The sequence below is a fragment of the Engystomops pustulosus genome, chromosome 6 (assembly GCF_040894005.1).
Source record: "Engystomops pustulosus chromosome 6, aEngPut4.maternal, whole genome shotgun sequence".
NCBI lineage: Eukaryota > Metazoa > Chordata > Amphibia > Anura > Leptodactylidae > Engystomops > Engystomops pustulosus.
The window spans coordinates 53,673,589-53,696,571 of NC_092416.1; the positions used below are offsets into that span (position 1 = coordinate 53,673,589).

The 22,983-nt window shown below is 40.8% G+C and overlaps 1 protein-coding gene across 7 annotated transcripts in view; it reads right to left on the bottom strand.

The window, feature by feature from the left end:
* Positions 1-6,718: 6,718 nt before the first annotated feature.
* The window catches only part of KAZN (kazrin, periplakin interacting protein), a 415,360-nt gene continuing 399,095 nt past the window's right edge, over positions 6,719-22,983 (bottom strand). For 3 of the 7 annotated variants that reach the window (XM_072156132.1, XM_072156131.1, XM_072156138.1), the window contains 3 exons: positions 12,877-13,066; positions 11,728-11,858; positions 6,719-9,788 (listed from right to left, as the gene is read on the bottom strand). In XM_072156132.1, the coding sequence (XP_072012233.1) occupies positions 9,621-9,788; positions 11,728-11,858; positions 12,877-13,066 (489 nt within the window). In that variant the 3' untranslated portion in view covers positions 6,719-9,620. Of the gene's footprint in view, positions 9,789-10,979; positions 11,074-11,714; positions 11,859-12,876; positions 13,067-22,983 lie in introns of all 7 variants that reach the window. The other 4 variants (XM_072156133.1, XM_072156134.1, XM_072156136.1 and 1 more) reach the window with 4 other exon arrangements.

A 22,983-nucleotide genomic window follows, 5' to 3' on the forward strand; every position in this document is an offset into this window, starting at 1 on the left:
TAAGATTGGTGGGGGTCACACCTTGTCTATAGGCTCCTAACATGTCTTATACATGTGACCTATGCCAGGAGAGAAATGTCCACTATAAAGAATTTATAAGGATTATAAAAAAAAAAAAGAAAGTCATAGAAAATTATACTAATATTGATCTATGAGAGAGGTTCCAATGTTCACAATTTAAAGGGGTTGTCCTCTTTCAGCAAATAATTGATATGGTTTGTATAATGAAGAGTTACAGAAAGTGTATTGGAAAATTGTTTATAATTTCCTCAGTTTTCTAGATCTCTGCTTGCTGTCCTGCTATAGAAAGCTTCTATGATTACTTCCACTGGATAGAAATGGTCCATGGTCATGTGATGTCACACAGGTGCACAACTGTTAGTTTCATAGAGACAGTGCACCTGTGTGACCATGGACAGATTTATATTCAATGGAAGTAAACATAAAAGCTTCCTATAGAATGACAGCAAGCAGAGGTCTAGAAAATGATGAAAAAATGATACAGATCGTAGATTGGAAAATTGTATAACTTTTCCTTACGCAAACCATATAAATTTTCTGCTGAAAGTGGACGACCCCTTGAAGCAAAGACAACATTGTGGCAACAGATATTGTGTGACTGGACAGACATCTTGGTGATTATATATTAGTCACTAAATCTTTAGCATGGTCATTATAATATCCAGAGCTTACATAGTAATACAAACATGAGGGAGACCACTAGGGGGAGCTATTAAGCAATGTCTTGTGTTAGCTTGAATATTCATTGCCTGGATGCTTTTATGTAAACACATGCTTTTATGTAAAGGGTTATTCCTATATTCCGGAAAAAAAAAAATTCTCCAAGGGACCAAGTTTTGTGTAAGATTTAAAAAAGGACAAAAATATCAAGTTCTACCTCACTAAAGACCTGTGGTTCCAGTGTGGGACTCGAGCATTTTGAAGATATCTACAAAGAATGTTACAGCACAGAACGGCTGGACCAGATCATTGGCTGCTGTGATCATATCTGAATGAACTCACTCATTAAAATAATTTGGGACATTTAAGCAAAATGTAAAAAATGTTTGCACACAATTCATAGAATTCGTAGAAGTCCTCCACTCCCACAGCCAAACAAATGCGTCAAGTGTAACCGCGCCATTTTACCATATGGAACACTAGCACTGTGCTCAAACCTAGATTTAACTTAAAAGGAATGATTCATTTTACATTTACGTGCAAATGATATCATTACAGCGGGAGTGTTAACCTAACCAGGGGCGTAACTAGGAGAGGCAGGGACCATAGCAGGCATCTGAATGGGGCCCCCTTCCCGCTTACAAAATAAACATATTTGTATACAATCACACATTTATACACTCATACTCTCACATATAGAGCATATACACACACATACAGTGCCATATACAAACATAAAGCATACACATACACTATACACACACACACACCGTGTACACATACAGCATATACACATCACAGACACAAGATATATACATCTCATATATGTTAAATACATATTATTGTACATGTGCACAACTTCCACTCTTTACTGTGTCAGATTGGATGACGAGGCCCCCTGACACTGCGGGCCCCATAGCAGCTGCTATGACTGCTAGCACTGTAGTTACACCCGTGAACCTAACCCCTTTATACTGTGAATTACAATACATAATGCAATGTATCTTCTATCAGTTTAACGATACATGTGTCAGATGAGGTGTATATGGTTTATACAAGACGGGTATATCTCATACAAGTGCAAGGGTCACACTCAGAAACTACAAACCATCTTAAATATCTTATACTGCTGCCTGTAGGCCGTGGCAAGTGCACGAACACCCTGCGGCTGTATTAAAAAAACAAAATATTAATCTCAGACCCCTATAGGCACAGGACCTGTAATACGCACAATATAATAACAGTGTATCCCTTTTATGTGTCACATATGATACTAGGTTGAATAAATTGTTTAACGGTTGTACATGGGATTATTCAGGTAACCAATGTTACAGTCACAAATCCAAACCTGCCTGCACTATCAATCCCCGTGATGTATTTTAGGTATTCAGATCCCCCCCCCCCCCCCAACACACACAAACACCCTTTTTATGGATCTCTGAGTCTGCCGCAGCCATTTGCTTCAAGAACTGGCAGAATAAGTGTTGGATTTGGACAGCAGACACGGCCCTTATGCTACATTGGATTACATCAAGTAACGGAATCTAGATAAAAGAGCAATGTTACTTTCTTTGCAATTATATATCTATGGGGGGTCAACGCCAAGGCAAGCCACAGGAATGAGGGTCATGAAAGGGGGATGGGAAAACATCTAAAAAATGTACGGAAAACAAGGAGCCAAAAATGAATATAGAATGGGGAGTGGGATCTTTCTTCGATGCCGTTGTTTGCCTATTCTTTAGAACTATTCCCAAAAACAAGCAGATAACAGTGCATCCCCCTGAAGTGTCACCACTCATGGAAATTAATTGCTCCCCATAAATAGACATAGCAAGCCCCCCCCCCCCCCCCCAAAAGAAAGATCCCAGTTTCTTTGCAGTGGCTCCTACATGTTCATAGATAGTTGTAAATGAGAGATTTCCCTCCATTACATGGATAAACCTATTAGTAGAATTTAGATTCTGTTTCTACTTGAGGCAACTTTTAACTCCTTTACAGACAGGTCTGAAAGGGCCTTAAAGGGGTTGTACTACAGCCTTGTGTGTAAAACGGATCACAAGTAGGCCCTCTTTGCCCTGTGGCTCTGATGCAGTTCAGGCAGGGATAGGACCTGTCCTATAATCACAGTCACAATGCGGTGAGACATGGTGGATACACCATGTGCCATAGAAGTCTACGGGGGGCGAGAGCCGGCCACTGGTTGTGTGACCAACACGCAGAGAAAAATAAAACTAGTCTCACTAATGATGAGTGCGAGCCGGGAGCTGTATAATTTCCATCACACCCATATGCAGGGCACATGCTCGTCCTGCCACTCCATACAGGACCAATATTGTCTGAACTGCTGACTGTCCATTCTTGTGTTTGGTGGTGGTCACGACAAAGACTCCCTTACTGATGAGATTGTTATCCCCCATCATGGGGATAGGAGATACCATGAAAACTTGATACCCCCCCCCCCCTTAAACAACCACAAAAATGTAAAAAAATGTATTTGTTAAATAGACCCAAATCTTTTGTATATTTAAATAATTCATCTTATTACTATTATAAATCGAAATCATTTTGGGATTAAGTTACAAAGATTGTCTTTTATTTGTAACGCATGAGAATATTTTTTTACAAATCATCACCAAACTAATATTAAAAATTAGGTTTCTTTTGGGTATCATTTTGATATGCGACACATTTTGTTTTGGGAAAAGACAGACTATGACAATGTTTTGAATTTAAATTATTTTTTTTATTTCTCTGGAGATTTAGTTTTTTTTTTTTTTAATTATGAATCCCTGGTTAGGAACAGGTCATTGTGGTATTTAGTTATACTCAATCACTTGGAACTATGAATGAGTTTCTTTTGATAAATCTGAGGCTTTCAGTCTTCCACATGTCGTATGATTTTTAACTTTTGCAGCCACAGTTTAGGAGAAAGAAGATCTTAATGTGACAATCAAACTGGGCTGTAGGATCTTGCAATGTTGACAAAGTGCCTCACAAAAGACCATCGTTAAGGTGTTTCTCATTCGTATTAAACGGAGATGAGGTGGCAAAGATTGGAAGCTCTTGTGAGCTGGACCCACATTCCTATTGTTTCATCTGACCTTTTATGACCTGTAAAGCTGTGTGAAATATGTATATAAATATAGATCTATTCATGGCTGCAGAGTCCATAAGCCAAACCTCAGACTCCGACTCCTTAATTTACCTAACTCCGCAGTGCGAGAGATGAATCCGGACATTCCTTCCCATTGCCTTATTCCTCAAATCTATAGGAGAGGAGCTTCACTCCTGAGCATGTACATAAAGTGCAGCACACATTCATCTCAACTAAAAAGGGATCCGGGGTGCACAAGCAGCACCGACAGACCACTTGCAGTCCTGCTGACAGAGTCCAATGAGCACTTACATAACTGAAGTGTTCATTGGCACAGGAGGGCAGTAGGGGCAATGCAGCTGAAAAGTCCTCACTGCTCTCGGGTCCTATCCTGTCACTCTGTGTCCTGTCTTCTGACATTGGTTGTATGCATTGAGGTCAGGATCAGAGCGCCCAGGCATGGCAAGTACTTCGCACCTGTACTGTACTGCTCCAGAGTCCCCTCCTGATGCTGCTGCATACAACCAGGATAATAAATAATAATTCTTTATTTATATAGTGCACACAGATTACGCAGCGCTGCACAAAGCATGACAAATTGGTCCCTGTCCCTATGGGGCTCACAACCTAAAAAACCTACCAGTGTGTTTTTGGGGTGTGGGAGGAAACCGGAGTACCTGGAGGAAACCCACGCAAACACAGAGAGAACATACAAACTCTTTGCAGATGTTGACATGGATGGGACTAGAACCCAGGACTCCAGCGTTGCATTTATTTTTGTCTGCTCTGGGGTCTCCAGTATTTTATGATCTTTGTCTTCTATGGGAGTCTCCAGTATAATTTTTATGCTCTGGGGGTCTCCAGTATTATTGTCTGCTCAGGAGGTATCCAGAATGCGGTATTTGGTTGCATGTGTGGTGTATTTATTGCTGTATTGTCATATAATTTCTTGGGTGGCATTTTTTGCTGTATTGTGGTTGATGGTACATCTAGGGTGCTGGTTACTGATGCAGCCCCTTAAAGTTTAGCAGTATGATCATATGGCCCTTGGACCAATAAATGTTGCTCACTGAGGGCCTAAATACTTCGATCAGGAATAGAACACACATTTAAAGGAAATGTAAAAAATTTTATGATGTATTATGTGTTTGTGGAGTCGGAGTTGGTCCATTTTATCACGACTCAGCCTCCACACCGGGCTCGCACCTTAAATGGGTTATCCGGGTTTAAATTTTTTTTTATGGCCGGGCTGGGGAGGGCTATTTAAACATAATAAACATGTACTTACCTCCTCCGGTGCTGCCGATGTCCAGCGCTGCGGCCCGTCTTCTCCGTGCGCCGGTTTCATTACACCGGTGCACAGGGAGCTTCCGGCCGGCCGGCCGGATGCTCCCATGCGCACCATCTCCCAGCGCTTACAACGCTGAGAGATAGGGACGGATGGGAGGAGCCGTCCACAACGCGGACCGGAAGCTCCCTGTGCGCGGATTCCGTGCCCCTGTTTGTTTACAGGGGCACGGATCGAAGTGACCGCGGCGCGGGACAACAGCGGCGCCGGAGGAGGTAAGTCCATGTTTATTATGTTTAACTATCCCTCCCCAGCCCGGCCATAAAAAAATTTTTAAACCCGGATAACCCCTTCAACCCCCCTCCCCAGTGATGGTTATGGTTGTATGGAGAAGGCTCGCAGGCTGTGCACTCATCATAAGCCAGTAATGATACGCCCTCTGCTGGCACTTGTCTCCCTGAATATGCAAAAAGGCTCGCCATGTTGCCTACCTTGTCTTACAGTTTACCATCCATAACCATTACTGGCTGGACAACTACAGTATGGTTATCACTGCTGCGGCCAGTGATTAGCTGAGCGATCACATTACTAGGTCAAAAGGAACTACAGTAGGTCTAAAGAGACTGGTGAAAGAAGAGACAAAGGGGATTGATATTTTTATTGATAAAAAATACAAAGCGGTCTGTCACCCAGACAGTCCATTCTAACCATTTAAGATCCATAAAAATAGAATAATTGAGATGATTCACACACAACACACAAAAACAAATCAACCAATTAATAAAACAGACGAGGAGCCAGGAATATTTTAAAATAAGCTTTATTTCTTTTTGCCTTCATGCCTTTAGAGTTCCTCCCCTCCATGTGGGGGGTGATATAACTAATGATACCAATCATTATTAAACTATGTATTCTCCTTTTCTTAAAAGACCATTTTCTTAGTAATATTTTATTTTTTTTTTAGAATTATTTCCTAAGCATGTAATGAAAAATACTAAACCATGAGCTTTTTTAAAAAAATAAAACACAGGAAAAAAAAAAGCTTTATAAAACATTTTAGTCTGAACACAGAAATCCAAGCGCGGCGACTTTCCTTCCTATAGATCAGACGGATCCCTTTAAAAAGCTGTAACGTTGTTAACCCACTGATTGCCAGTGATCACACACACATCATATGAACAAGAAAACAGATTTAGAGTTTCTTTTATAAGACTAAATATCCCTTTAAATAGGGCGCACTAAATTCAAAAATACCATCTAACATTATCAAATGTTTCATGTTACAGTTTTCAGAGGTTGACATTCATTTTTCTTGTCAAAAAAAAAAAAAAATTACAGTAAACTTGGCAGCATTATATACCCCACTCATCTAGACATTAGTAAAATTTGGAAAAGCACAGAGCTGGTCACAGGCAACTCAACCACTCTGAAAACCAGATAGAATACCTACTAAGTTACTTGCACAGAATCAACTTGCATTTGAAAATAAAAAGAAAAATGCCCAATTTTTTTACGATTTTTGCTGCTACAGCCAATGCTGCCCAGTACAAAATGGATGCATTTCTGTAAAAAACAAAAATATCAATAAACACAGGTTTTATTATTTTTGCACCAAACAAAATCTAATTTATCCAGGGTTGGACATGATATAAAGGTTTTACCATCCAGCTATGGCTGCTTTAGTGACCTCATGATTTTTTTTTTTTTAGTTGTTCAGATTAGAGATATATATCATGCTGGAAATGCAGATCCACAGAGTAAAGATTAAAAATCATCCCCTGGAGGCTAAAGGGGTATATCTGATCGCTGGAGAGGAGGCACTGAGCTTCGGGTTCCTCCACTCTATGTCTATGGGACTCCTGGAGTACAGCACTTGGCGATATCCATCAGTCCCATAGATTGTGAATGTAGTGGTAGCAGCTAGGCTCAACTACTGCTCCTATTAAAGGGTCTTAGAGACTTCCAGTTTGTAGGTTGCTTTCAAGACTGACTGTCTAATCTCATGAGAGGTCATTAATATCAGAATGGTGGGGGTCTGACACTGGAATCGATTACCTGTTCCAGTCATCCCACATGCAGTAAGGGGGTTCGGTGTACTGTACAGGGGCTATTTAGGCGAGTAGAAGCCGTGATCCAGCCTGGGTATCAGACATCCACAGTTCTTATACAAAGGACTAATGCTGAAGATGGGCCTTTATTGTATACACCTAACCTCTTGCCGTGCAGCAATGTACATTTACCATGCAGGGAGAAGTCCTTTAACCCACCACAACGTACATGTACATAGCTGCCCTGATGCCGATTCAGCTCCTCACAGGAACCAAACCAGCATCAAAAACGGCAAAGGCTAAATTACATAAATGAATAGTGCTGATGAGAATACAAAGGTAATATACTTTATAAAGAAAATATGTTCATTTGTCCTTGTCCCTCATGCTTTTAAAGGGAACCTGTCACCACATTTTTCACAAATACAGGTAGTTTTACCTGGTATCTAAGCATGGCTACAGTGAGTTGAGGTTGGCGTGGCCTCCTCGGGCTGAATCCAGCAGCACCTCTCCATCCTATCTCTGTATGCAGCTATAATGTCATGTGACATCATCGTAGGCCCTTTAGATTTTTAGCATTACAAAACTGTACACCAAGCAGATTTCTCATGAAATCACAGCAGCCTGCATGGAGAGGAGTACAAGTCCATGCAGGCTGCTGTGATTGTTTTATGTGGTCAGATATGTACAATGGGTACAGTTTGCTAAAGTTAAGTAGCTAAAAGACCTTTGATGAAGTCACTCGGTCACATGACATTAGGCCACGTCCCTCGACTCGCTCCAAAGATCCCTAGATACCAGAACTCTGATTTTATGGGAATCTGAGGGAAACAAATTTTAGCTAAAAGAAGGGTGTCAGATAGTTACTAGGGCTCTATAGGAATCTGCCACTACCTGTGTTTGTGAAAAATGTGGTGATGGGTCCCCATTGACATTTTATATAAATTAGTTTTTAATTCTATACTACCACAGTATAAAAGTATATTGCGTTTCCCATTTGGTGATTAAAGGTATTACAAAAACTTAGATTCTGCATTTACAACATGCTATATAAATCTGACCTGGGAAGGGAGGGGTGTTGAAACTTAAAGTGTCCATGACCCCCCTTTATTGGAAAGGGGTTGTTTCCCTGCAGAGCAACATTATATACAGGGCACAGATGGGTAGTGAAAAGATAGTGGTATCCACACACATAATGCTCCACAAGCTCTGGAGAAGGGGTGCACTTTAAGTGTCTGTCCCGGCCCCCCCCCCCTCCCCCATTTTATAACTTATTGGCCTATTATACACTGTGATCAAGGAAGAAAAACAGAAATTAGAATACATTGTGCATTATAAATAATAATAAAGTACACCCATGATCAGAATCTACTTACAAGTATTAAAATGCCATAAATACTGTGGATATGGTAAAAGTTGGATATTGGAAGACGTAACCAAGTGAAGATTAAAGTTATTTAAGTTATTCGTGCGATTTTGGTTGAGCTGCATTATAATGTGACTGAGCCCTCTCGCCCGATGCGTTAATGACAGGGAGGGGCCGCAGCTTTCGAACACATATTATATAAACATACCCTTCATCCTTTAGGAAAAATAGAACTTCAACATTTACTTTTATAATTTAGATATAACAACTTTGTGCATTTATGCAAATAAATACAAAAAAAAAAAATACAAAAACGTAAAAAGGAAAAAGAAAACTATTTTGTCTGGCAGGCATTAAAATTTTAATGAATGACTGCTGCCGGCACAGTGCAGGTAGCTATTATGTGGTCTGAACCCTAAGCAGCCCATCGTTGTGACGTTGCTGAAACACCTCTGTGCTGCAGTGACGCCACTAAATCCCATATGTAAATAGGCATAGATTATTGGCCTGGCTGTCTTGCCCTGTGTGAAAGCAAAATGATACATCTTTATACCTCATTCTAGAAAGTTGGTTAAACCTTCTGAATAAAGATATGTATATATATTTTATTCTCTTCTTTACAAAGCGCTGGCACACCCCTGAAACAGGATAATGTCAATTAAAACATTGCAGATACAGAATGCAGATCACACTACTGGTTGAAAATATATATATATATATAGCGTTCAGGACAAGACACTACAAGCACAAAGTGCACAGTTTCTCTTGTTATTTACAAATAGACAGTAGTTTTTCAAGTTTCAAAAGGGAAAAAAAAAAAGTAAAATAAACAAACAAAAATCATAACAAAACTAGAACCACCTCCCGAAAAAAAACCCCACAAAAAAAAAGTATAATTAATCCAGTAAAGACAAAAGTTACAACACAACGGCATCGCTAAAAGGACAACAAACAACATCTTTATACACTTCTTTATGTACAGCAATTACAGATCAGCGATGCAAATGAAAAAAAAAAAAAAAAAAGAAAATTAAAATGTCCATAATAGAATAAAAAGGCTCACTTGACTGGTTCGGACTTTGTAAACGGGCACATACACCCTTTCACATATACACACACAGAATAAGCAGATTCCAGAGGCAGTCACCAGTCCGCATCCTCTTCAATGTAATAGTCAGGTGTAGTACCATCAAAAAGACCAGGGTCTAAGGACTTCCTCTGCTTTCCTCTTGCAAAAACTCTTGAAATGGACCCGAAACCCATCTTCTCTTTCTTCTTCTTCCTCTTCTGGTCTTCCAGGTCTTCTAAAGACTAGAAAAAGTAATAAAAGAGGTAAAGCCAGTTATGACAGACGCTCCACCTTTGTGTACACATGAACATGCTCATGGGTGGATCAAGCTTTGCTGTACAGAAGCAAAAAGGAGGATCGGGAGAAGGTTTTAGGAATACCAGGAGGACACATGCATAGCTTTTCAATTGTGCCAACACCAACCATGCAAGTGCTTTCATCTGCTCACCACAAAAGCTATAAATATAGTGTGCAAAGAGTCGACCCCCAACATTGTTATATCTGTGCAGCGCAAAATACTGACCAATGTACTTATACAGGGGTATTCCCAATTCCCAACCTGATCCTAATAGTAGGTCCCACCCCTGAACGTCTCCAGATCTCCTACTTAGTGGGACAGCATCTACTCCAGCTAGATGGAGAAAGTACTTGACCCCACGCCTTACATTAACATAGCTATGCTACTTATGGAAGGAGGCTGAGCAAACCAGATTTCAAAACCCCATTAAAAACTAAATTTTTGCCTGAATACAAATTTCTGACCAGTAGAAATATACAATATAAGCAACTTGGGCGGTAGCCCGGGGCCCAAGCCGTGTGGGGGGCCAATTGCTGCCCAAACAACCCACCAAATTTTATACTGAGAAAGACCATAACCCATGAAACCTTTGTCTATCTGATCCTGTTAGCAATACACACGTACACAAGAACCATTTCAGTACCTTTGAAGGTCCTGAATCCGCAGGGAGGATGCATGTACCCTACTTTCATTATGAAGCTTGGTTCTAGTACCACATGTACAAAGTGAAATCCAGATTTGTAGGGGCTATAATATTCATACAGTCCCGGGCCCGTGGTAGTCTTAATCCACTCCCATCTCTGACTAATAGTCAAGAGGCTATGCAGGTACTAAATGTGCACCTAAGGGCTCATGCACACAAATGATGTTTTTGGACATATGCCAGCAGTTATTTCAACAGCTAGCTTTTCAACGTCCCCATTTATTTCTATGGGGTCATACACATGGCTTTGTTTCCACAGCCCTTGTATGAATTTTCATCCATTTTGTATGTGTTTCCTCTAATTTCATCCCTCACACACACAAAAAAAATGCTGATAGGTTAAATTAAAATGCCAAGAGATGAGGATCTTTAACAGATTATCCCCCACACACAGCGTTTTTAATTTCTAGACAAGCCCTTTACTAAGAATACCTAGCTAATCTCTTTCAATAACCCTAAAACTTGCCACCCACGTTCAGATATGTGGCCACTGTAGGACTTCTAGGTGACCCCAACCTTTCTTTTCCTATGAGACAGGAGAAGAATAATAAGTAATATTGAAGATATTTTTTAATAATATCATGCACATTCATCATTGGGAATCGATTTAAATGCAACGTATGGGCCGAATTGTTGGATGAAGCCAAAATAAAACATCACGTATGGACAAAGTAAGTAAAGGCGTCTGCGTAATTCAACAAAGGATCACGGGTACAAGTGCGTATTGAAAGAAAAACTTTTTGACAAATATATTATTTGGCCACAGTATTACTAACACAATAAGAGCCTGTTCATAAAAAGATGATCATAAGCTTTAAAAAGGGATATTACTTGACAATACAGAGAGATTCAGCCATTAGCATTCAGGCTGCATATTCACCTGACAAATTCAGCAACCAATGAATTCATCAAAATGTTCTTTTATTCCCGTTCCTATAGAAGCGACTCAGCTGTATATGTCAAGCTTCTGTAACCGGGAAACGGCACAAGCAGGAATCTGCAGCATTCCCTATAATGAAACACAACAGTCGCTCTGCCCCCTCACATCACTCCCATCTATTCAGCAAGGCATGCAGCGTACATACTGACAGCGGCGTCTAAACAAGGGAAGGATGTGAATAATCATTCCTGAATGGAGAAAAAAAGGGTAGAAAAAGAGAGACCTACACTACCGTCTTACATTGCAGAGGGAATGCGTTCGGTGTCTTGGGGAGTTGATGTCACTTGGTGTGGACGACCTGTCGCCCTCTGCGGCAGACGCGTCAGAGATTATTGATGGTTGTCTCGAATGACAAGGGCTTACTCTGACAGCTAGAAGGAAAAGCAGCCGTGAATGTGTATGCATCATACATAGAATTACAAAAGCCTACGACATCTGTAATAAAAGATCGGAGCTCAAGGCAAGAAAACATTAGACATTATACAACTGGTCTACTGAATTGTGGTCATAGCTGTTCCATGGATGGAAATCAAAAACACAGGTCCCAAAGGAATTATTTTCAGCCCAGCATTTTAAATTTGTAAATTCGAAATATTTTGGCATACACGGAATAAATTGACCTTGGTTATCCGATGTAAAATTCGGTATCATGTATGCTTATTATTTTAAAAAAAATAATTCAATTTCACCCAATATCTATTCACTTCAGGCAGCTGGCCACACTACATGGTAAACCTTAACTAGAAATGATGACACATGAAAAAGCAACACAACCTGAAATGTAAAGTTTACTGCTATATATCAATTTTTTCTCAAGGAAAGGGGTTTTGGCCACGGGCAATAGGCACCTTCCAAAAGCTACTACAAGGCATCTGCACAGCCAACCAGAACCCTACTGTAAGTATGAGGAGCAATGCTTCCCCAACTCACCTGTCTGACTTAGAAGTTAAGATATGGACTATCAAGGTGGCCAGTAGAAAGTTTTTTTTCTTCCTAGAGGACAGACAATTTGCCTAAGTTCTTCACTAATAAAGGGAAGGACCAATGGACTAATCACTCCATGGAAATACTGGTTTATATCCAAAGCACCCACAGTAGTATCCATTATGTATATACTGGTAGGCTTGATTCAGAGTTAAGAAAAGTACAAAACTAAATTAAGGAATTCAATTGTACAATTAACATTTGAGTTTTGTGCAGTCAACTGAAAGCAAATCTGTACTGAAGAGCTGCGCTGGGAGGCTGGCAGGGTTTCTATTAATAACATATGCACCTAATTAAGCAGTGAATACTTAACCAAATAGTTTATACTCGCAGGAATGTGTAAGGTGTGATTGATCGCTCCCAATAACTCCCTCGACTATGGAAGATCAATACTTGGAAACAAACCTTGCCGATCGGCAGTATGCTGCGGGTGCCCGTGGTACAGCGTTTGCTGGCTTTGACGGATGGCTGCAGTGAGCGGAAGATCCGCGTGCATTACCCACTCCTGGTTTCCATTTAAGACGGTTTCACCTGGCATGGCCAGTGAATGTCGCTTGGGTACATCTTTATTGAGGGTCGCTAAAGACTGCTTGGCCTATAAACAAGAAAAAAAGACCTGATCATTGTGACCTATGACTGACGATATTAAAAAAGAACACATAGAGGGAAAAAAAATAAAATGAACAAATTAAGAAGAACGACACATAAAAGAAAACTGTCCTGTCGGTCTAAGAGCGTGGTGTTCAATGTAATTGAGTTACACAACCTAACACATTCTGCACTGTAACTCAAGGTTACTTACCTTTCTACATGACTAAAAACACTAAGTTGTTCTAGACAAAACCATATCTAAGGTTACCAGAAGACAACCCAAGGCTGTCCCCATTATTCTCATCCTAGCAGCTTGGTTGCTACTTTTTTTTTTTTGCGAAGGCAATATGTTGGGTCTTCAAACTACTACCATCATAGAATGGGCACACATGGGCAGAGGATCCCTACAATTATTACATATAAATAATTTGTTGTGGATATACTGGAAGTACATAAGTGATGTCAGACCAAAGTAACTTGGTACATGTCAATGTAGGATGGACCATCAATGATATATTATCCTATAAGAATCGGTCCCTAGTGTAAAGTGATTGCTCCAGTCATTTCTAAATGGGATACGCTATTATTGGACATTGTGGTCGCATTATTTTGTGTCAAGGATTGGGCTCTAATACTTTAATGGGCCAGTCTGAACCTGTACAAAAGGCATGTCTTTGTGGGAATTGCCAATGTCTAATGATATGAGAGAAGTTAACAAAAAAAAATTAAGATCAAAGTGAAAAAACTATAGCAAAAGGTGGAACAACATAGACGACATGCAAACACATTATAGTGTTACACTGAAATATTTAAAAATTCTTCTGTGTGTCCTGGAAGCTTGCAACAAATATTTTTTTTGTTGAGCCAATAAAAGGTACCATTCCTTAAACATTTATTTTTCACACAACAGTATTTAACATCACAGAAGAATTTTTATTTTTCTTGACCAACACAGTAATTCCACACTTTTCTCAACATACTATTCATATATGTAAGTTCTTGATTCACTTGTAGTTTTCTACTTCAATTTATTTTGTTTCCCTGCCCTTAGGCTTTTGATGCCAAGAGATCAATGGGCTCAAGTGCATGTAGATTTCTCATTTTTATAATGTTTGATCTTCAAGGTCAATTTCGAATAGTTCTACCAGATTTATTCTCCATTGCTAGCCTAATGTACATTACAGTAGGGATTACTGGGTTTGGCAGACAAATACGATATGCCCATAAGCAAAGTTTTGCTAGGTAATGCACATCTAGTGTATTTCCTCGATAGCTACACCATAAAATTCCCGTCAGTATGAAATATTGGGGTGTATTAATCTGCAACAGATGCATCGTTGTAGCTGCATAGATGCATAAGTGCCACTAGAAGGTGAAAGGTACTAGGCTAAGTTTTTGCTTTACTAAGAATTTTGGGAATTCCTCTTTCATTTCCAGCTGTCCTAAAGACACAAAGAAAGTTCTAAAGGCCATGTACATTCTCAGCTGCCAAAAGGTTGACGTTTTATTGTTGCTTTCTCAATCCTCCTGAAGGTCAACGAAGAAGATTTCATTCTATTTCAGTTTTGACAAACTTGAAAAAATTTGACACCAAGTGCAAAATAAAATACAGCGAGGATATAGTTCAACCGATAATGGCTTCACATATTATCAAGGAACCAGAGCATTCATCATTCAAATGAACAGAGGTAATGCTATGGCTGGCGATTTATGGTTTCTATCTTAAGATGTTCATCCTCTGTTGAGCGCAGGTTATTTAAAGCCAGTTCAAAAAGTAACCATCCAGATTGAGGACAAGATACGCTTTTGGTTAAGATGGAGATAGATGGGAACAGTTGCAGAGGAGAGAAGGATGTAAACAGAGAAGCATGGCGGGTCTCAACCGAGGAATAAAGCGCGATGGATTGAGGTTGCCAAATGTGGAAAGTATATGGATCCAGATCAAGGTTTGAAAGAAAGAAGGATGGAGGTTCCAAATTTAGAAGACCAGAAGTTTGGGGAAAGGTCTTGGCTGAGGACAGTAGGGAAATATAGATATAGTTAGATGACGGTTTCCTACAGAAAGGATAGGATAGGAATGAAGAGGGATTCCAGTTGAGTAGGAAGAATGGAAAGATGTTTTCCCAGTTGAGGAGGGATGTCGGTTCCAAGCTTAAAAGGAAAAACGAGTGTTGGAAAAGGATAGAGTTCTGAAGATCTTAACATCCTGGGTAGCACATAGGTATATTTTTTACTAATATTTGTATACTGTAGGGAGGAGAGAGTAAAGATTCCTAAAAACCCATTTGTCTATGATCCGTCTAGGTGGGACTGCCTATACAGCCAGGACTACTCTAGAAACTGCATTTTCCCAGCTTTTATCTGACAGAAACCACAAATAAAACAATATGTCAAAAATAAATCCAGAACTATTTCTTTACTGGAAGCAGCTGCTTTCTCTGTGGGAACCCGGCAGCATTTCATTACACCAGTCACTGCTTCCAAAGTGCAAATTAGAACAGACCATTGGGGACAATTTCATTTCAGCAAAGAGTTTTAAAAAAAAACAGAGCAATGTTTCGTTCCCACTGGGATATTTATCAAGACACTTTCTGTGGGGATCTTATTCAGACACAATATTTGCACGGTCTCATTTGTCTTGACATAGTGTTTACAGCTTATTTAAAAGCTGAAAGCACTCTCTGCCGGTAGGCTCCGTAATTGCCCCCAATGGGGCTGTAAAACTCTGATCTACCCATTATCCAGCACGTTTTGGTAAACTATTAAAATCAATTGTATTTTCTTGTTCATCATGTCTTCAGATACAGATGTACTAGATTGAAGCTGTCACTCTAAATGGTCTTCACAGTCTTCACAGATGACCGATCGTAACTATGATTATCAAATTCAAGTCTTTCGTATAAGATATTATGGCCATGTTACCCAAGCACAGTACAAGTAGACATATAGTTGTCCTATTTATCTGAAGACAAATTTTAAATATGGCCGTGTAGAAGTTGAGGAAGTGTTCACAATAAAGATAATTTCACACCTCCGTTACACGTGGTTATTACTAGAGCTGCAGCCTGTATCTTTTCCCACCGCTAAGAATAACGGATGTGTAACAAAAAAAATTTACACTGAAGACCATGGTGGAAATAAAGAACAGAAGACCTTGCGTGTTTAGTTATCGTTATTCTTTTAACGGAGAGTATAACAGAAGTAACAGAAAGGCCAGACGCAAGTGTGAACTGGGCCTCCTTACTTCCAAAAGCGCTAGCACAATGTGGTACTTAAAGGAAACAATATGGATTAAGTGGTTTTAACCCAAGCAAACTTAACCACCAGCATGTGATCTGTTTTGCATCTAGCTGTTAATGGTTTATTTTTCATGGAAAAGGAGTTTTAGAAATATGCAATTGAGCCCCAGGGGCTCCAAGTACACGACAAAAGACAGAGTCCGCAGTCACTGACTCTCCGGCATGGGAATGGGGAGAGGAGGAGGGCGTAACTGGCGATGTAAAGTGTGAATAATTACAGTAGTGGCCAATGGAGCCAGGAATAAAATCCCTAAATTAATGTGGTTTATTTCTTTTAACCTATAGGCAGGTGCGGCATGGTTTCGGAAAGAAATGCTATCAATACAAAAATCCTGCAGGATTGAGGCTGGGTTTGCATGTTTGGATTGTGTTTCCAAATGCAATCCAGACAGAACAGGGAGCGGCGCGGCCCGATTACAAATGCATCTCATCAGAAACGCATGCGACTGGTAACGAGTACCCGATCATTGCAGATTGCATAAGTTTCTCTTGAAAAGCATATGCCATCCTCAGCACTAGTAATAGCAGCCATTCTAGCTACATAAACAAAGGGGACAGGTATTGTAAATTTTCATTGTATTCACTGTAACCATCTCAATTACTGCAGATTGTTTATTGATGATGTTGACCACAAATTAAGCAGATTACTGCAGGAGTCAATCCTGCTTGTGTTCCTCTTAATAACAAGATTAAAGCTTAATACTCCATTTAGAATTAATTGACTTAAGCCGAACAAAGATCTGCAGCGGCACTCCGCCTGTCACAGTTATAGGCCAAATAATTCGGCTGTGGAGGGATCAATGCGGGTTAAAATCCCTAGAATAATTATGGTTTATAAATGTGCGAAGAACTGACAATCCAGCAACAAGAAAGTTGACTTCCATCTACAGCTCTTGCAGCCACAACTGGATGGATCTTACTGGTTTACTAAGTTACCCAGCAAGTAAGCCGTCTATAAGGCTATGCCTGTAAAATAGCTGCCATCTTGAAAACGGCCATATGGGATCAAGGGCAAGACATTTGCTTTCATTCCCCATTGTGTCCGAAATAAAACTCACTCTATATAAACAATATGCAGTAATCTTAGCTCCCCCTGGTGGTGCCTTCACACATGAAGAAATTTTCAACCGCTTTTCAAGTAGGGTATAGGAATGTCCCAAAGGTGGCTCTTGCTGACCTGGCCACATTTAATCCTACAATTTATATCAGTTGTAGGGCACAGGTTTTGGATCCACTGATGTATTTTACTCTTCATTTTACCTTTTCCTCACTTCACTACAAGTTACTGTCCTCCTCCTCCACACATCTAGCTAATATGACCATTAAATGACAAAACACATAGATTATTAATATCCGACTTAAGACTCCACATAAACCAAACAACTGCTTTCTACACTTGTTCAATAATACTTTAAAAACACATTATACATCTCCCAGAGCCCCGTGGCTGCAGTTCTATCAAACGCTTCTGTGATATTTCACAAGCGACAATTTTAACCCTCTATTCAATCATGTTGGCATCATACGCTCTCCTCTGTAGTAGATCAAGAGGAAGCCACATGCCAATCGTTAGCATCCCAAAGGAGTTTTATAATTCTGGGATGCTTGGGGAAAAAAAACTAGGTCTGTTTTACATAAAACGGTTAATCTTGCCCCTTAGTCTGTCTGGATTCATTGAAAGTCGGTGTGGGCGGCCAGGGCATTTTTGATGTTTAAAGCTGCCATAGATGTATCTTTCAAAGCCTTGAAGGATAATAACCTTCTGGTGAAAATATTGATTCTGGCCACAAGAGGGAGCATCAATCTTCAAGACACAACATGCATTATGTATGAAGGTGTCTGGCAGACAGAACATAAGTAACACACAGGTTAAAAAAAAAGCCTACAAAAAACAAATATTGGGTTGACCGAAAATAGCAAATATTATATAAAGCAAAAGGTTTAAAACAACTACCCACCGTTTAAAAAAAAAAAAAAAAAACCTCAAGAAATAATTTAATGACGGAACTATGAACAAGTGCACCTATTGCTTAGGCATGTGGATTGTAGTCAGACAACATACTTGTCACTAACCCACCCTCTTAAAAGAAAGCAGACAAGCTGCCCATGTTAAAAATAAAGGGCACAAGGAACTCACAACAGGGGGCTTATTGGCAGGAGTATCAAAGGCTTAAAGGACATCTATCACCAGATCAAGGATTGTAAAGCAAGTACACTGACATACTGGTGTGGGCACCCTCTGGCAGGATCTGTTCTTTTAGCTTCTTATGCCCTTTTTTTTTTTAAGAAAAAAAAAAAGGCTTTAGAAATTATGCAAATGTACCAGAGTGCTCCAGGCTCCATCAACTTCTATGGAACCTGAAGCCCCTCAGACTCATTTATATAATTGTAAAAGCCTTTTTTGTAAAAACCATGGCATAAGAAGCTAAAAAGAAGAGCAGATCCTGCCAGAGGGGGCACACACCAGTATGTCAGTGTACTTGCTTTACAATCCTTGATCTGGTGATAATAATAATTCTTTATTTATATAGCGCACACAGATTACGCAGCGCTGCACAGGCATGTCAAATTGGTCCTAGATGTACTTTAACCTCACCAAAAACATTGAAAGCCTTTCCTGTAGATGGTTGTATGTTTTTTTTTAACTTAGATTTTTCAACACAGAAACAGAGAATACACACCACAGTACATTAAAGTGAAATCATTTTAATGTTTCCAATACAGTAAATAGTTTGTCAGTGAACTTAAAGGAAATCTGCCTTAAAATCTATTACGATACTGTGGGTACGGAAATTTATTTTTTTCACTCTGTTTCAATGCAGCCAATTATTAGGATCAAAAAAGTTAATTTTTTAAATTATGAATATACACTCTGCACCCAATCTGCTAATTTATTAAAAAAGAAAAACTAAAATATCACATGGTCATAATTATGCAGACCCTTTGCTATGACATATTTGAATCACATGCTTTCCATTTCCCTCTGACCCTCCTTGAGATGGTTCTACTCCTTCATTGTAGCCCAGATGAGTTTATTTAAACTGATTGGACTGACTGAACGGCACACACCTGTCTATATAGGACCTCAGAGTGCATGCCGGAGCTCATGAGGTCTAAGGAACGGCCCAAGATGCTCAGAGACAGAATTGTGTTTGCAGAGACAGAATTGTGGCAAGGCACAGATCTGGCAAAGGTTACAAAAGGATTTCTCCAGCACTCAAGGTTCATAAGACCATGGTGGCCTCCATAATCCTTTAGATGGAAGAATTTTAGGACAACCACAGCTCTATCTTGACTTGGCCATCACTAAGCAATTGTGGGAGAAGAGCCTTAGTAAGAGGTAAAGAAGAACCCCCATATCACTGTGGCAACGCTCAAGAGATCCAGTAGGAAGAAGAGAGAAAGTTCCACAAAGTTGACTGCAGCTCTCCACCAGCCGGGGCTTTATGGCAGAGTGTGCCGACGGAAACTAGTGCAAGACATATGAAAGCCACATACAATTTGCAAAAAAAACACACAAAGGACAAAGGACCATGACAAATAAAAATCTCTGGTCTGATGAGATGAAGATTGAATTTTTTGGTGTTAATTATAAGCGATATGTGTGGAGAAAACCAGGCACTGCTCAGCACCGGCCAAATACAGTGATGGCAGCATCATGCTATGGGGTTTGTTTTTTTTCTTCTGCAGGGACAGGACAACTGGTTGCAAATAAAGGAAAGATAAATGCAGCCAAGTACAGAGATATCCTGGATGATTCCTCTGCCAGAGTGCTCTGGACCTCAGACTGGGATGAAGGTTCACCTTCCAACAAGACAATGACCCTAAGCACACAGCTAAAATAACAAAGCAGTGGCTTCAGAACAACTCTGTGACACTTCCTGACTGTCCCAGCCAAAGTCCTGACCTAAACCCAATTGGGCATCTCTGGAGAGATTGGAAAACGGCTTCCACCAAAGTTCACCATCCAACCTGAGGGAACTGGAGCTAGCTCAAAAGGTGCTTCTGCTCAGCAAAGGGTCTGAATTAGAGATGAGCGAACATGCTCGTCCGAGCTTGATGCTCGGTCGAGCATTAGGGTACTCGAAACTGCTCGTTACTCGGACGAATACTTCGCCCGCTCGAGAAAATGGCAGCTCCCGCCGTTTTGCTTTTTGGCGGCCAGAAACAGAGCCAATCACAAGCCAGGAGACTCTGCACTCCACCCAGCATGACGTGGTACCCTTACACGTCGATAGCAGTGGTTGGCTGGCCAGATCAGGTGACCCTGGGATAGACTAGCCGCTGGCCGCGCTGCTCGGATCATTCTGTCTCTGGATGCCGCTAGGGAGAGAGCTGCTGCTGGTCAGGGAAAGCGTTAGGGTGTTCTATTAGCTTACTGTTAGGCAGGAGTGATTCTCAAAGAACCCAACAGCCCTTCTTAGGGCTACAATAACGTTCTACTTTTTTTATTTTAATTTGCATCTTTTACCATTTTGTGAGGAATTAGCAGGGGGACTTGCTACCGTTGTGTTTAGCTCTTAGTGGCACACATATCCATAGCAAAGACCGAAGTGGGAAAATTCAGTAGGGGTTGGATTTCTATTAGGCAATAACTCAGTGTCATCTCATCTGGCATAGTAGTGTGCTTCCTTTGATACTTGGCTAGAAAATAGCCATAGGAGAATACAAACAGCTTCTTGAAGCCTACAGTAGCGTTCTATATATTTGATTTCTGGTTGATCTGCTGGTGGCTGTAGTTTCTGCAGTGCATGTACTTGCCAATTCTGAGCAATTTGTAGTGAGACTTGCGACCGCTGTGTTCTGCGCTTAGTGGCGCACATATCCATAGCAAAGGCCGAAGTGGCAAAATTCAGTAGGGGTTGGATTTCTATTAGGCAATAACTCAGTGTCATCTCATCTGGCATAGTAGTGTGCTTCCTTTGATACTTGGCTAGAAAATAGCCATAGGAGAATACAAACAGCTTCTTGAAGCCTACAGTAGCGTTCTATATATTTGATTTCTGGTTGATCTGCTGGTGGCTGTAGTTTCTGCAGTGCATGTACTTGCCAATTCTGAGCAATTTGTAGTGAGACTTGCGACCGCTGTGTTCTGCGCTTAGTGGCGCACATATCCATAGCAAAGGCCGAAGTGGCAAAATTCAGTAGGGGTTGGATTTCTATTAGGCAATAACTCAGTGTCATCTCATCTGGCATAGTAGTGTGCTTCCTTTGATACTTGGCTAGAAAATAGCCATAGGAGAATACAAACAGCTTCTTGAAGCCTACAGTAGCGTTCTATATATTTGATTTCTGGTTGATCTGCTGGTGGCTGTAGTTTCTGCAGTGCATGTACTTGCCAATTCTGAGCAATTTGTAGTGAGACTTGCGACCGCTGTGTTCTGCGCTTAGTGGCGCACATATCCATACCAAAGGCCGAAGTGGCAAAATTCAGTAGGGGTTGGATTTCTATTAGGCAATAACTCAGTGTCATCTCATCTGGCATAGTAGTGTGCTTCCTTTGATACTTGGCTAGAAAATAGCCATAGGAGAATACAAACAGCTTCTTGAAGCCTACAGTAGCGTTCTATATATTTGATTTCTGGTTGATCTGCTGGTGGCTGTAGTTTCTGCAGTGCATGTACTTGCCAATTCTGAGCAATTTGTAGTGAGACTTGCGACCGCTGTGTTCTGCGCTTAGTGGCGCACATATCCATAGCAAAGGCCGAAGTGGCAAAATTCAGTAGGGGTTGGATTTCTATTAGGCAATAACTCAGTGTCATCTCATCTGGCATAGTAGTGTGCTTCCTTTGATACTTGGCTAGAAAATAGCCATAGCAATAGGATAGGATTGTTTGGTTTTAAAAACTCAAAAAAACACAAAAAACACAAAAAAAAACAAAAAGAAGTAAAAAAAAAAAAAAAAGTTATAACTCTCATTTTAAAAATGTTTAACCCGAGGGCTAGGGGTAGAGGACGAGGGCGGGGACGTGGGCGTCCAACTACTGCAGGGGTCAGAGGCCGTGGTCCTGGGCGGGGTGAGACACCACCTGCTGATGAGGGAGCAGGGGAACGCCGCAGAGCTACACTCCCTAGGTTCATGTCTGAAGTTACTGGGACTCGTGGTAGAGCACTGTTGAGGCCAGAACAGTGCGAACAGGTGATGTCGTGGATTGCTGACAATGCTTCGAGCAATTTGTCCACCACCAGTCAGTCTTCCACGCAGTCCACCCATGTCACCGAAATCCCCACTCCTCCAGCTCCTGCACCTCAGCCTCCTCCCCCCCAGTCTGCCCCCTCCCAGGAAAATTTGGCATTTGAACCGGCATACTCTGAGGAACTGTTTTCTGGACCCTTCCCACAGTCACAAACCACTTGTCCGGTTGCTGCTGAGCAATTTTCCGATGCCCAGGTTTTCCACCAGTCACAGTCTGTGGGTGATGATGACCTTCTTGACGTAGTGGAAGTGTGTAAAGATGTGTCCGACGATGAGGAGACACGGTTGTCAGACAGTGGGGAAGTTGTTGTCAGGGCAGGAAGTCCGAGGGGGGAGCAGACTGAGGGATCGGAGGATGATGAGGTGACAGACCCAAGCTGGGTTGAGAGGCCGGGTGAACACAGTGCTTCTGAGACGGAGGAGAGT